Source organism: Homarus americanus, unplaced genomic scaffold, assembly GCF_018991925.1.
Source record: "Homarus americanus isolate GMGI-L3 unplaced genomic scaffold, GMGI_Hamer_2.0 scaffold34701, whole genome shotgun sequence".
NCBI classification, from domain to species: domain Eukaryota; kingdom Metazoa; phylum Arthropoda; class Malacostraca; order Decapoda; family Nephropidae; genus Homarus; species Homarus americanus.
Window position 1 is genome coordinate 66,671 of NW_024726820.1, and position 14,874 is coordinate 81,544.

A 14,874-nucleotide genomic window follows, 5' to 3' on the forward strand; every position below is an offset into this window, starting at 1 on the left:
GTGTGATATTCCAGTGGTGCCTCTGCCATGTGTCAGTATTACCAGTGGTGCCTGTCTTGTCAGTATTCCAGTAGGTGCCTGTGTCCCCGTGTGTCAGTATTACAGTAGGTTATTGCTCCATGTGTCAGTATTACCAGTGGTGCTTGTGTCCCCATGTGTCAGTATTACTAGTAGATGCCTGTGTCCCCCATGTGTCAGTACTTACCAGTGGTTGTGTCCCCATGTGTCAATATTACTAGTAGATGCCTGTGTCCCATGTGAAGGTATTTCCAGTAGGTGCCTGTGTCCCCATGTGTCAGTATGACTAGTAGGTGCCTGTGCCCCATGAGTCAGTATTACTAGTAGGTGCCTGTGTCCACCATGTGTCAGTATTACTAGTAAGTCCCTGTGTCCCCCATGTGTCAGTTACCAGTAGGTGCCTGTCCCCCATGTGTCAATATTACCAGTAGGTGCCTGTGTCCCCCATGTGTCAGTATTACCAGTAGGTGCCTGTGTCCCCATGAGTCAGTATTACTAGTAGGTACCTGTGTCCCCCTGTGTCAGTATTACTAGTAAGTCCCTGTGTCCCCATGTGTCAGTATTACCAGTAGGTGCCTGTGTCCCCATGTGTCAATATTACTAGTAGGTGTCTGTGTCCCCATGTGTCAGTATTACCAGTAGGTGCTTGTGTCCCCATGTGTCAGTATTACTAGTAGTGCCTGTGTCCCCATGTGTCAGTATTACCAGTGGGTGCCTGTGTCCCCATGTGTCAATATTACTAGTAGGCTCTGTCCCCCCATGTGTCAGTATTACCAGTAGGTACCTGTGTCCCCATGTGCCAGTATGACTAGTAGATGCCTGTGTCTCCATGTGTCAGTATTACCAGTAGGTGCCTGTGTCCCCATGTGTCAGTATGACTAGTAGGTGCTGTGTCCCCATGTGTCATATTACCAGTAGGTGCCTGTGTCCCATGTGTCAGTATTACCAGTAGGTGCCTGTGTCCCCCATGTGTCAGTATGACTAGTAGGTGCCTGTGTCCCCATGTGTCAGTATTACCAGTAGGTGCCTGTGTCCCCATGCGGCATGACTATAGGTGCCTGTGTCCCCCATGTGTCAGTATTACCAGTAGGTGCCTGTGTCCCCCATGTGTCAGTATTACTAGTAAGTCCCTGTGTCCCCCATGTGTCATGGGTTATCTGAGATCACCAGGGGTGTTCCGAGGTCATCAGGGGTTGTCTGAAGTCACCAGGAGATGTCAGATCACCAGGGGTTGTCTGAGGTCAACAGGGATTGTCTGAGGTCACCAGGGGTTGTCTGAAGTCACCAGGAGATGTCAGATCACCAGTTGTCTGAGGTCAACAGGGATTGTCTGAGGTCACAGGGATTGTCTGAGAACACTAGTGGTTGTCTGAGGTCAACAGGTATTGTCTGAGGTCAACAGGGATTGTCTGAGGTCAACAGGATTGTCTGAGGTCAGCAGGGATTGTCTGGCGAACACCAGTGGTTGTCTGAGGTCAACAGGGATTGTCTGAGAACACCAGTGGTTGTCTGAGGTCAACAGGGATTGTCTGAGGTCAACAGGGATTGTCTGAGAACACCAGTGGTTGTCTGACGTCAACAGGGATTGTCTGAGAACACCAGTGGTTGTCTGAGGTCAACAGGGATTGTCTGAGGTCAACAGGGATTGTCTAAGAACACCAGTGGTTGTCTGAGGTCAACAGGGATTGTCTGAGGTCAACAGGGATTGTCTGAGAACACCAGTGGTTGTCTGAGGTCAACAGGGATTGTCTGAGGTCAACAGGGATTGTCTGAGAATACCAGGGGTTGTCTGTGATCACCAGTGGTTGTCTGAGTTCACTAGGGACTGTCTGAAGTCACCAGGGCTTGTCTAGTGTCACCAGGGCTTGTCTGGGGCCCAGGGGTTGTCCGAGATCAGCTGTTGTTTTGTGAGGTCAAGGGGTTTCTGGGGTTCCCCAGGGGTTGTCCGAGATCAGCAGTTGTTTTGTGAGGTCACCAGGGTTTCTGGGGTTCCCCAGGGGTGTCTAAGGTCACCAGGGGATGTCTAACATCATCAGTGATTGTTTGAGGCCGCCAGGGGTTGTCAGAGGTCACCAGGGTTGTCTGAAGTCACCAGGTGTTGGTTACCAGGGGCTGTCGAGATCACCAGTGGTTGTGTGAAGTCACCAGGGATTTAAGGAGGTCACCTGGGGTTGTCTTAGATCACCAAGAGATATGTGAGGTCTACTGGTTGGTCATGTTCCAGGGATTATCTGAGGTCAACAGGAATGTCTGGTGTTACCAGGGTTGTCTAAGATCACCAGGGGTTGTCTGAGGTCACCAGGGGTTGTCTGAAGTCACCAGGTCTTGAGGTCACCAGGGGTTGTCTGAGATCACCAGGGGTTGTCTGAAGTCAGGTTGTCTAAGTCACCAGGGTTGTCTGAAGTCACCAGGGGTTGTCTGAAGTCACCAGGTTGTCTGAAGTCACCAGGGTCTTGAGGCTACCAGGGGTTGTCTGAGATCACCAGGGGTTGTCTAAGATCACCAAGGATTGTCTAAGGTCACCAGGGGTCTCGAGGTCGCTAGGGGTTGTCTGAGGCCACCAGGGGTTATCTAAGATCACCAAGGATTGTCTGAGGTCGCCAGGGGTTGTCTGAGGTCACCAGGGGTTTTCTGGGATGACCAGGCATTGTGTGAAGTCGCCAAGGGTTGTCTGAGGTCACCAGTGGTCAGAGTTCACGCAGGGTTCTGTGAAGTCACCAGGGATGTTTCAGCACCAGGTGTGTGAAACACGAGGGGTTGTCTCAGGTCGCTGGGGGTTGTCTGAAATCAGGTTCTCAGGTCACCAGGGATTGTCTCAGGTCGCGGGGGTTGTCTGAAATCACCAAGGGTTGTCTGAAGTCACCAGGGATGTCTGAAATCACCAGGGTTGTTTGAAAAGACCAGGGGGTGTCTGATGTCACAGAGTTGTTTGACATCACCAGGGGTTGTCTGAGATAACCAGTGGTTATGTGAGGTCACCAGGGCTGATTGAGCCCACCCTGGGCCAGGGTGGGCAGGCCCAGGTGGACTTTTGTAAATATTACCTAATTTTGCGAAGTAGATTATCATAGAAAACGGAAATTTATATCATAGAAAATGGGAAATATCTACTTCCGGGAAAGTTGGTTATCTACTTTCCCGAAAAGTAGATTATCTACTTCCTGAAAAGTGATTTTCTACTTTCGGAAAGTAGATTATCGACTTTTTAGAAATATTACCAAATTTTTCCAAGTAGATTATCATAGAAAACGGAAATTTGTATCATAGAAAATGGAAATATCTACTTCCGAAAGTTGGTTATTACTTTCCCGAAAAGTAGATAGATTTTCTACTTTTCAAGTAGATAATCGACTTCGGGGAAGTAGATTTTCGAATTTGGGAATATTACCTAATTTATGAAGTAGATTATCATAGAAAACGGAATTTGTATCATAAATGGGAAATATCTACTTCCGGGAAAGTTGGTTATCTACTTCCCGAAAAGTAGAAGATTTTCTACTTTCGGGAAGATTATCCACTTTTGGGAAATAGATTTTCAATTTGGGAAATATTACTAATTTGCGAAGTAGATTATCATAGAAAAGGAATTGTATCACAAAACTGGGAAATATCTACTTTCCGAAGTTGGTTATCATTCCCGAAAGTAGATAGATTTTCTACTTTTCGGAAAGTAGATTATCGACTTTTCGAAGTAGATTTCGAATTTGGGAAATATACCTAATTTTAAGGGTGATTATCATAGAAAACGGAATTGTATCATAGAAAATGGGAAATATCTACTTTCCGGGAAAGTTGGTTATTCACTTCTCCCGAAAGAGATTTTTCACTTCTCTCCGAAAAGTAGATTTTCATTTCCGAAGTAGATTACCAACTTTTGGGAAGTAGATCGACTTTTGTGAAATATTACCTAATTTTATAAGTAGATTATCACAGAAAGGGAAATTTGTATCATTGAAAATGGGAAATATCTACTTTCCGGAAAGTTGGTTATCTACTTTCAAAAAGTAGATTTTCTACTTTCCCGAAAGAATTCACTTTCCAAAGTAGAAAAATCTACTTTTGGGAAAAAGTAGTAGGAATTCGTGGTATAATGTTGTCTAGCGCTCAGGATGGATGGAAACTCTAATGTGGTTTTCTTGATATAAGTTATATGATAGACAGTCTGGTGCTGGAGGTGGTGAGGAGCTGCTCAGTAGAGACGTGAGGGAGAGTGTGTGAAGGAGGTAGATGCAGGAGCTCGTTAGAGAAGATGTTGCCTGTTGCTGGCCTCCTGGTTGAATGAATGGTGGAGGCGAGAGCCCGCTGGAGTAGGTGCGTGTTCAAGAAGAATGGCCAGAATGAGAGCTGGTTGGTGAGGAAGCTCAGAGAAGGACAGCTTGTGGGTCGCCATGCTCGCTGGCAACATTATACCACGAATTCCTACACTACTTTCCCAAAAGTAGATTTTTTCATTTAGAAAGAGATTACCAACTTTTGGAAGTAGATTATCGACTTTTTGTGAAATATTACCAAATTTTGCGAAGTAGATTATCACAGAAAACAGGAAATTTGTATCATAGAATGAATATCTACTTTCCGGGAAAGATTGATTTCTCCTCGAAAAGTAGAAAATCTACTTTCGGAAAAGTAGATTATCGACTTTTTGGGGTAGAGTATCGACTTTGGAAGTAGAGTATCGATCTTTTGGGAAATATTACCATTTTTCCAGTAGATTATCATAGAAAATGGAAATTTGTATCATAAAAATGGAAATATCTACTTCCGGAGTTGGTCTACTTCCCGAAAAGTAGATTTTCTACTTTTGAAGTAGATTACCAACTTTTTGGGAAGTAGATTATCGATTTTAGGATATTACTGTTTTTCCAAGTAGATTATCATAGAAAACGGGAAATTTGTATCATAGAAAATGGGAAATATCTACTTTCCGGGAAAGTTGGTTATCTACTTTCCCGAAAAGTAGATTTTTCTACTTTTAGGGAAAGTAGATTACCAACTTTTCCGGGAAAGTAGAAAATCTACTTTTTGGGAAAGTAGATAACCAACTTTCCCGGAAAGTAGATATTTCCCATTTTCAATGATACAAATTTCCCGTTTTCTATGATAATCTACTTCGCAAAATTAGGTAATATTTCACAAAAAGTCGATAATCTACTTCCCCAAAAAGTTGGTAATCTACTTTTCGGGAAAGTAGAAAAATCTACTTTTCGGGAAAGTAGATAACCAACTTTCCCGGAAAGTAGATATTTCCCATTTTTTATGATACAAATTTCCCGTTTTCTATGATAATCTACTTCGCAAAATTAGGTAATATTTTCCCCCAAATTCGAAAATCTACTTCCCCGAAAAGTCGATAATCTACTTTCCCGAAAAGTAGAAAATCTATCTACTTTTCGGGAAAGTAGATAACCAACTTTCCCGGAAAGTAGATATTTCCCAGTTTTTATGATACAAATTTCCCGTTTTCTATGATAATCTACTTCGCAAAATTACGTAATATTTCCCCCAAAATTCGAAAATCTACTTCCCCGAAAAGTGGATAATCTACTTTCCCGAAAAGTAGAAAATCTATCTACTTTTCGGGAAAGTAGATAACCAACTTTCCCGGAAAGTAGATATTTCCCATTTTTTATGATACAAATTTCCCGTTTTCTATGATAATCTACTTCGCAAAATTACGTAATATTTCCCCCAAAATTCGAAAATCTACTTCCCCGAAAAGTCGATTATCTACTTTCCCGAAAAGTAGAAAATCTATCTACTTTTCGGGAAAGTAGATAACCAACTTTCCCGGAAAGTAGATATTTCCCATTTTCTATGATACAAATTTCCCGTTTTCTATGATAATCTACTTGGGAAAAATTTGGTAATATTTCTAAAAAAGTCGATAATCTACTTTCCCGAAAAGTAGAAAATCCACTTTTCGGGAAAGTAGATAATCTACTTTTCGGGAAAGTAGATAACCAACTTTCCCGGAAAGTAGATATTTCCCATTTTCTATGATATAAATTTCCCGTTTTCTATGATAATCTACTTCGCAAAATTAGGTAATATTTCACAAAAAGTCCACCCTGGGCCACCCTTGCCCACCCTGGCCCAGGGTGGGCCTCAGACAATCCCTGGTGACCTCACATAACCACTGGTTATCTCAGACAACCCCTGGTGATGTCAAACAACTCATGGTGACATCAGACACCCCCTGGTCTTTTCAAACAACCCCTGGTGATCCCAGACATCCCCTGGTGACTTCAGACATCGCCTGGTGATCTCAGACAACCACTGGTGATTTCAAACTATCCCTGTCGACCTCATACAACCCCTGTGTTCCCAGATATCCCCTGGTGACTTCAGACATCGCCTGGTGATCTCAGACAACCCCTGGTGATATCAGACAACCCCTGGTGACTTCAAACATCCCCTGGTGACTTCAGACAACCCCTGGTGACTTCAGACAACCCCTGGTGATATCAGACAACCCCTGGTGATATCAGACAACCCCTGGTGATATCAGACAACCCCTGGTGACTTCAAGCATCCCCTGGTGACTTCAGACAACCCCTGGTGACTTCAGACAACCCCTGGTGATATCAGACAACCCCTGGTGATCTCAGACAACCTGGGTGATCTCAGACAACCCCTGGTAATCTCAGACAACCGCTGATGATCCCAGACAACCCCTAGTGACCTCAGACAACTCATGATGTTAGACATCCCCTGGTGACCCCTGGTGATCATAGGCAACCCCTGGTGTCCTCAAGCAACCTTTGGTAACCTCAGACAACCCTGGTGATCTCACACAACCCCCGTGACTTCAAACAACACCTAGTGACCTGAGATAACCCCTGGTGACTTCAGACAACGCCTGGTGACCTTAGACAACCCTTGGTGATTCCAGACAACCCCCGGCGACCTGAGACAATCCCTGGTGACCTGAGACAACCCCTAGTGATTTCAGACAATCCCCGGCGACCTGAGACCCCTGGTGACCTGATACAACCCCTAGTGACCTCACACAACCCCTGGTGATCACTGACAATCCCTGGTGACTTTACACACATGCTGGTGACCTCTGACAACTCCTGGTGATGTCAAACAACTCACGGTGACGTTAGACAACCCTCGTGTTTTCACACAACCCCTGGTGACCTGAAACATCCCCTGGTGACTTCACAGAACCGCTGGTGAACTCTGACCACTGGCGACCTCAGACAACCCTTGGCGACTTCACACAATGCCTGGTCATCCCAGAAAACCCCTGGTGTTTTCACACAACCCCTGGTGACCTCAAACATCCCCTGGTGACTTCACAGAACTGCTGGTGAACTCTGACCTCTGGTGATCTCATACAACCCCTGGTGACCTCAGACAACCCCTGGTGACCTTGAGACCCCTGGTGATCTCAGACAACCCCTGTTGACCTCAGACAATCCTTGGTGATCTTAGATAACCCCTGGTGACCTCAGACAACCCCTGGCGACCTCGAGACCCCTGGTGACCTCAGACAATCCTTGGTGATCTTAGACAACCCCTGGTGATCTCAGACAACCCCTGGTAACACCAGACATTCCCTGTTGACCTCAGACAATCCTTGGTGATCTTAGACAACCCCTGGTGACCTCAGACAACCCCTGGTGATCTTAGACAACCCCTGGTAACACCAGACATTCCCTGTTGACCTCAGATAATCCCTGGCAACCTGACAACCCCAGGTGACCTCACATAACCCCTGGTGATCTCAGACAGCCCCTGGTAATTTCAGACTTACCCCTGGTGACTTCAGACAACCCCTGGTGACCTCTGACAACCCCTGGCGACCTTAAACAATCACTGATGATGTTAGACATCCCCTGGTGACCTTAGACACCCCTGGGGAACCCCAGAAAACCCCTGGTGACCTCACAAAACAACTGCTGATCTCGGACAACCCCTGGGGAACCCCAGAAAACCCCTGGTGACCTTAGACGATCCCTGGTGACCTCACAAAACAACTGCTGATCTCGGACAACCCCTGGTGACCCCAGACAAGCCCTGGTGACCCTAGACAAGCCCTGGTGACTTCAGACACTCCCTAGTGAACTCAGACAACCACTGGTGATGACAGACAACCCCTGGTGTTCTCAGACAATCCCTGTTGACCTCAGACAACCCCTGTTGACCTCAAACAACCACCGGTGTTCTCAGACAATCCCTGTTGACCTCAGACAACCACTGGTGTTCTCAGACAATCCCTGTTGACCTCAGACAATCCCTGTTGACCTCAGACAATACCTGTTGACCTCAGACAACCCCTGGTGATCTGACATCTCCTGGTGACTTCAGACAACCCCTGGTGACCCCAGACAACCCCTGGTGACTTCATGCATCCTCTGGTGACTTCAATTATCCGATGGTACTTTTGGGCTTTCCCTGATGACCTCGGAACACCCCTGGTGATCTCAGATAACCCATGACACATGGGGGACACAGGGACCTACTAGTAATACTGACACATGGGAGACACAGGCACCTACTGGTAATACTGACACATGGGGGACACAGGCACCTACTAGTAATACTGACACATGGGAGACACAGGCACCTACTAATAATACTGACTCATGGGGGACACAGGCGCCTAGTAGTAATACTGACACATGGGGGACACAGGCACCTACTGGTAATACTGACACATGGGGGGACACAGGCACCTACTAGTAATATTGACACATGGGGGACACAGGTACCAATAGTAATACTGACACATGGGGGACACATGCACCTACTAGTAATACTGACACACGGGGGACACAGGTACCTAGTAGTAATACGGACTCCTGGGGGACACAGGCACCTACTGGTAATACTGACACATGAGGGACACAGGTACCTACTAGTAATACTGACTCATGGGGGACACAGGCACCTACTAGTAAAACTGACACATGAGGGACACAGGCACCTACTAGTAAAACTGACACACAAGGGACACAGGTGTCTACTAGTAATACCGACTCATCGGGGACACAGGCACCTACTAGTAACAGTGACACACGAGGGACACAGGTGTCTACTAGTAATACTGACTCATGGGGGACACAGGCACCTACTAGTAACAGTGACACACGAGGGACACAGGTGTCTACTAGTAATACTGACTCATGGGGGACACAGGCTCCTACTAGTAATACTGACACATGAGGGACACAGGTACCTACTAGTAATACTGACACATGGGGGACACAGGCACCTACTAGTAATACTGACACACAGGGGACACAGGTACCTACTAGTAATACTGACTCATGGGGGACACAGGCTCCTACTAGTAATACTGACACATGAGGGACACAGGTACCTACTAGTAATACTGACTCATGGGGGACATAGGCACCTACTAGTAATGCTGACACACAAGGGACACAGGTATCGACTAGTAATACCGACTCATCGGGGACACAGGCTCCTACTAGTAATACTGACACATGGGGGACACAGGTACCTAGTAGTAATACTGACACACGAGGGACACAGGTACCTACTAGTAATACTGACACATGGGGGACACAGGTACCTAGTAGTAATACTGACACACAGGGGACACAGGTACCTACTAGTAATACTGACACATGGGGGACACAGGTACCTAGTAGTAATACTGACACACGAGGGACACAGGCAGCTACTAGTAATACTGACACATGGGGGACACAGGTACCTAGTAGTAATACTGACACACAGGGGACACAGGTGTATTAGCCCTTGTAGCAGACAGTAATACTTATATAAATGTGGACTACATACATTATGTTTACATAGAATAATTACACCCAGGGTAATTAAAGTACTGTATGGGCAAGTGTCTAGTATTCTCTCTAATACTTAGCGAGAGATGTATGGTAATTAATCTTATCGTCTAATAGATGTCCTCTTGACATCTGGATCTATAGACCTCTGCCCTGGCATGTAAACATTAAGGACCAGACCCCTGGCTGTGATTTGACTCTACCCTCAGTCCTACACTCATTAAAAAATGAAAAAAAACTTGAAAATGCTGAGTAAAGCATTTTAAAAGTTTAATTGCTTAATGCCAATACCTGAAAGTGAAAATTTCATTCAAAATCATTTCAAGGGTCATATCACTCTTTCTCACTGGGTAAAATGAATCGCCATAATAATTTCTGCCGTTTATTTCGTTCAGTTGAGTATAAAGAGTGAAAGGTAGTGTAAACTTTCATAGATAATATTTTGAGACATAACCCAGATGGAAAAAAAAGGTTTAACAAAAATATACAGCTTCCTCTACAAGAGACTAGAATAAAATATTCCATTTAAAGTAATAAACGGAAAACAAACATTAATACTACCGTGCTTCCTTTCCGTAAGTTCCAATACAGAAGAAAATTTTGTCCTCGGAAAATAAAAAGGGATGCATTTTGTAAAGGATCTCCTAAATTACATTATAAACAAGACTTTCTGCTGTAACTCTTGTGTGAGCAGAGCCTTAAACTCACTTTCAATATTCAACTTACAACTAAAAGTCTATATCTTCACAATTCACCAAAAAAGTAAAATTTTGGTAAGAAATTTGCAAATACTGTAGTACAATGAAGCTGCTTATTATCAAATACACTCTACTAATACATTCAAATATATTATGTAAATCTGAAACAGTCAAGCTCCTCATTTTTAATATATACTGTAATGGTAAAGAAATCTATCATCAAAACCCTAGAATAAATATCGTAAGAGCGATGGGAAGTGAAGGGGCTGTACGGAAAGGACTTGGTTAATAAGTTACTAATATAAACAAACAAACAATAGTAAAGGTGAACATTTTTTTCCTGCATTTGTCTTCCTAACAGCCAATAATTTGTTTTTTTTTTAACATACAGGTATTGCAAAGGATGATTGGATACCTGGCATTTCATTACCTTATCTACTCTACACAATTTACAGTGTACTTTGTCTGATGAAACTTAGTGTGTGTGTCAGTTCCACCCCATTTAGCTGGAACAGAACATGGTTGATGAATATACAGTACAGTATAGACAAAGAATTATACACAACACAAAAATATATTTACCCATGAACATAAGTGATGCCAACTCAAAGATCAAGGTAAATATCAACATGAAATCTCATTGTAATCTGTATAGAGTTTTTACAGTGAGCCAAATTTTCCATATGACATACATCTTTACAAATAGTTAAACAAATAATAAAAACTGCAGCACTTGTGGCACCTAAACAATGACACTATTAACAAGGGTCTTCATTTTGAAATGGCCAAATTAGCCGAATGATCTGATGTATGGGCCAGCCCAAAATCTTCATTTTTTTTTTATAATAGGAACATTAATAACTTACCTTAGTTGATCTACATACATATCTCTACTCCTATCATCACTATGAGCTGCTACACTTCTTTGTTCTATCTGTTTAACAATAATTACACTTGGTAAGGTAAGGGATCCCTTAATCCTCTTCAAATTCTCTTTAGACCATTTACTTAAAAAATTTGGTAAAATCTTTGTAAGAGCATTTTTTTAATAACAGGAGGGACAAGAGGTCCTTAACTTACCGGCTATGCACTTTTTGCTCTGGACATCTTAAACAATATGCAGTACTGAATAGAGAAATTACTTAATACAGTACTAACAAACATAGTACAGTACAGTACTGACACAATTACCTACATCATTATATATTTTCTAATGGTGAACAAAATGCTTTATAGAGAATTTAAGATTTCTTCTTAGTCTGTGAAAATGTTTAATTAAATGCATTGTAAATAGTGTGTTGTATGGGGTAATCTGTACAGTTGGGTTTGTCTTAACACTGATTATTGCTGGACTTTCGGAGTTGTCTAGAAAGATGCAATAAAACTGAAACTTTTGTGAGTGATTTGTGAATTTATAAGAAGTTTTCTTATGTTAAAGCGAATACAGTAAGCAGCTATTCAAGTTTAGTAGCATCTACATCGATTACTTCACAATACAATCCAGTGCTTCTCTCTGTATGTTATTTCAGTGTACAGTATTCCTCACTGCTAATAACATACAACAGCATAATACAAATCTCCATTATAGCAAGTCTACAAATCTTTAGAGCAGTCGGGCAAATTGAATGACAATTGTGGTTCTGGTGATCATGTCCATCTTCGAAGACAAATTCTTGTTACCGTTCAACACCATCATAACGTGAGAAGACTGAAAATAGGAAGTTTATTGGAACACTTCATATATGCTTCTTCTAAGGTGATGCATTTGTAAGAACTGCTCATTGGAAAAAATATATAAATCATAAGTAGCATCATATTTCTTTTTTTAAGACATTGTAAACATTTTTTATCAATCTAGCCAGACTAACATTTATAAAGCTAAAACACAGAATAAATTGATTGCATACATGTACATTACAGTACATTACATCATCAAAGTGTACAAAATACTCAAGGCACTGAATTATGCAATACACATTTTATTTAACAAAGTGAAGTAAATATCAATATCTGGACTCGGTTAAGATTGATTAACCAACATGCAACTCATTCATCTTACAGCTACATAAATACATTACCCCCAATAACGTAGGATAATAATAGAACACTGATACACAAACAAATATACAGTACACACTATGGTCAGCTATAGGGTGTGTCATGACTGCTTCATATAACATGCATAGCCTGTAAACCTGAGTGTAACTGTACATGTTACATGCTACACACTACCGGCTAGAGCTCCACACTTACCACTGCTCTCCTCTTTAAAAATACACCCCACTGGATGGTAGAACTAATGTTACCAGAAGACAACAAAACTTGCATTACAGTCACCTTCGGACATAAAACTAAATACTGTTGCCACTGACAATGATGACAAAATACCAGGGATAATCCACAAGTTCATCCTCACTATGTGTTGGCGAGCTAAACATAGATTAAGAAAAGTTTGCAGCACATAATAAAAGATCAATAATGAAAAATCCATGAGATGACAACAGTAGCTTTAGAAGTTATGGTAGATTAAGGAAGAGTTGCTGGCTATATAGGAAGGCAAAAAACTACAATACTGTATTGTAGTAATATGCAGTAATTTATTATTATATATCTTACCATCCCTTTATACAGTAGCTACAATATTTTTATGCAATTGTAAGACTGTTCTCATAAAACAGACATATCATAAACACACGTTTGTTTCATTCAATTTTTTTTATCCTAATGACACACACTTATCCATAATTAATGCATGTATGATATAATATGAACTACATTATATGATTACAAAAGTTTGGATCACTTTACTGCATAACACGTAGCTGTGATGATTAAAATGCGACTCAAAACCCTCTAGCAAGTTTCCTCTGCTCCTACTGGTAAGTCTGATGTCAAATGATGGGACTGTTCACTGGTAGAAACTGAATTACCCTTAGATTCACCGATACATTTATCTTCAGTCTCCTGCATGGTGGTGTTGAGTCTTAGTTCTTTATGGTTGGTGGTCTCTATTATATTGACTTTCTTTTTGAAGTGACTTGAACTGTTTCTCCTCATGACCTTCAGCAACTGTCTCCCCATAAGTGATGCAATATCCCCCAAAGACCTCAGCCTCAGTAAGTCTGTTCTACTCTAATTTTATTATCTTACTTTTTTTGATTATGTAAATTATTTTTCTATATGTTCATGCTATATCAAAATTTAGATTGTCTATTTTAATTCTGTTTGGCAATGTTAGGGAACATAATCATTCTTCAACCTTTCCATAAACCCAGATGATTTTTTGGTTAAGAGTAAGACAATATAAACTTGTTCCGAGGAATCTACAGCAGCATTTGATTTAGGATTAATGTATGTCAAGTCAGGATAACCATGCTTGAGGGGATAGGACTTAGAATTTACCCCCTCGATAAGGTGCTAAGGCTGGGGTACTCACTATGAAGTACTCCCCTTTGACTATGGTTATTATTCCCAGTACTTGTGTGAGAAACAACATAACCCTCATTATTACTAGTTCTTCATCTCACAAAATACAAGGGAGAGCTACAGTGATTCAGAAACTACAGTACAACATGGACAAAAGTAAAAGATGAACCTGGCCGTCAATGTGTATCAATACTCATACAAGAGACTTTTGATCAATGTTGTGGTCATGGATGGTTCTCAGGAATGGAACCCTTTTGTAAATCAGAAAATTACACCTCTTATAATGTAAATAATCTGACCTGCCAACAGTAGTATACCAGTTAGAAGGTGTGAGCCAAATAAATAAGACTTCTCTAATACAACAATACAGAAAGTTAATAAGTCATAATATCAGGAGAGAGAGAGGGAGATAGAAAGCAGGCAGGAACATTGCCTTTATCAAATATATGAAAATATTTATATATACAGTACATACCTATTGTGAAAAGTAATTTTGTCATCAAAAATCACCTCTACATAACAATTTAAAAAGTACCTTATTACCTACGAGTATAATTCACACAAAACTTCACAACCATCTATGTCGCATTATTTCCGTTGTCGTCCTCTTCAGTGGTTGACATTGTTCTGATCAGTGTCCATCGAAGTTCTCTCTTGGCCAGCACAGCTGCGTCTTCAAGGTCACTGGCCTTGAGGGAGGGATAACGTATCATTAGCTGCCAGTCTTGCTTAATAATTACTTCAATCAGTAGTTTACATTATAAAATTATATAACGTAACATAAGAAGGCTTAGATTTTTGCCTGTGACTGAATCAATGAAAATTAGCTTAAGTACAGACAATAAAGATAATGAATACAGTACATTATGACATGTTACTGATATTTTTTGTGGGATACAGTTAAGACGTGGTTGCTCATGCATCTAAGTAAAGCTCTTGTTAAATCTATCTTG

At 41.8% G+C, this 14,874-nt stretch overlaps 1 protein-coding gene across 7 annotated transcripts in view; it reads right to left on the reverse strand.

Annotated features, from left to right (window-relative positions):
• Positions 1–10,165: 10,165 nt before the first annotated feature.
• The window catches only part of LOC121865701 (eukaryotic translation initiation factor 4E-binding protein Mextli-like), a 79,766-nt gene continuing 75,057 nt past the window's right edge, over positions 10,166–14,874 (reverse strand). For 5 of the 7 annotated variants that reach the window (XM_042365226.1, XM_042365225.1, XM_042365227.1 and 2 more), the window contains one exon: positions 10,166–14,610. In XM_042365226.1, coding sequence (XP_042221160.1) covers positions 14,500–14,610 — 111 coding nt within the window. In that variant the 3' untranslated portion in view covers positions 10,166–14,499. The remainder of the gene's footprint in view (positions 14,611–14,874) is intronic. The other 2 variants (XM_042365224.1, XM_042365223.1) reach the window with 2 other exon arrangements.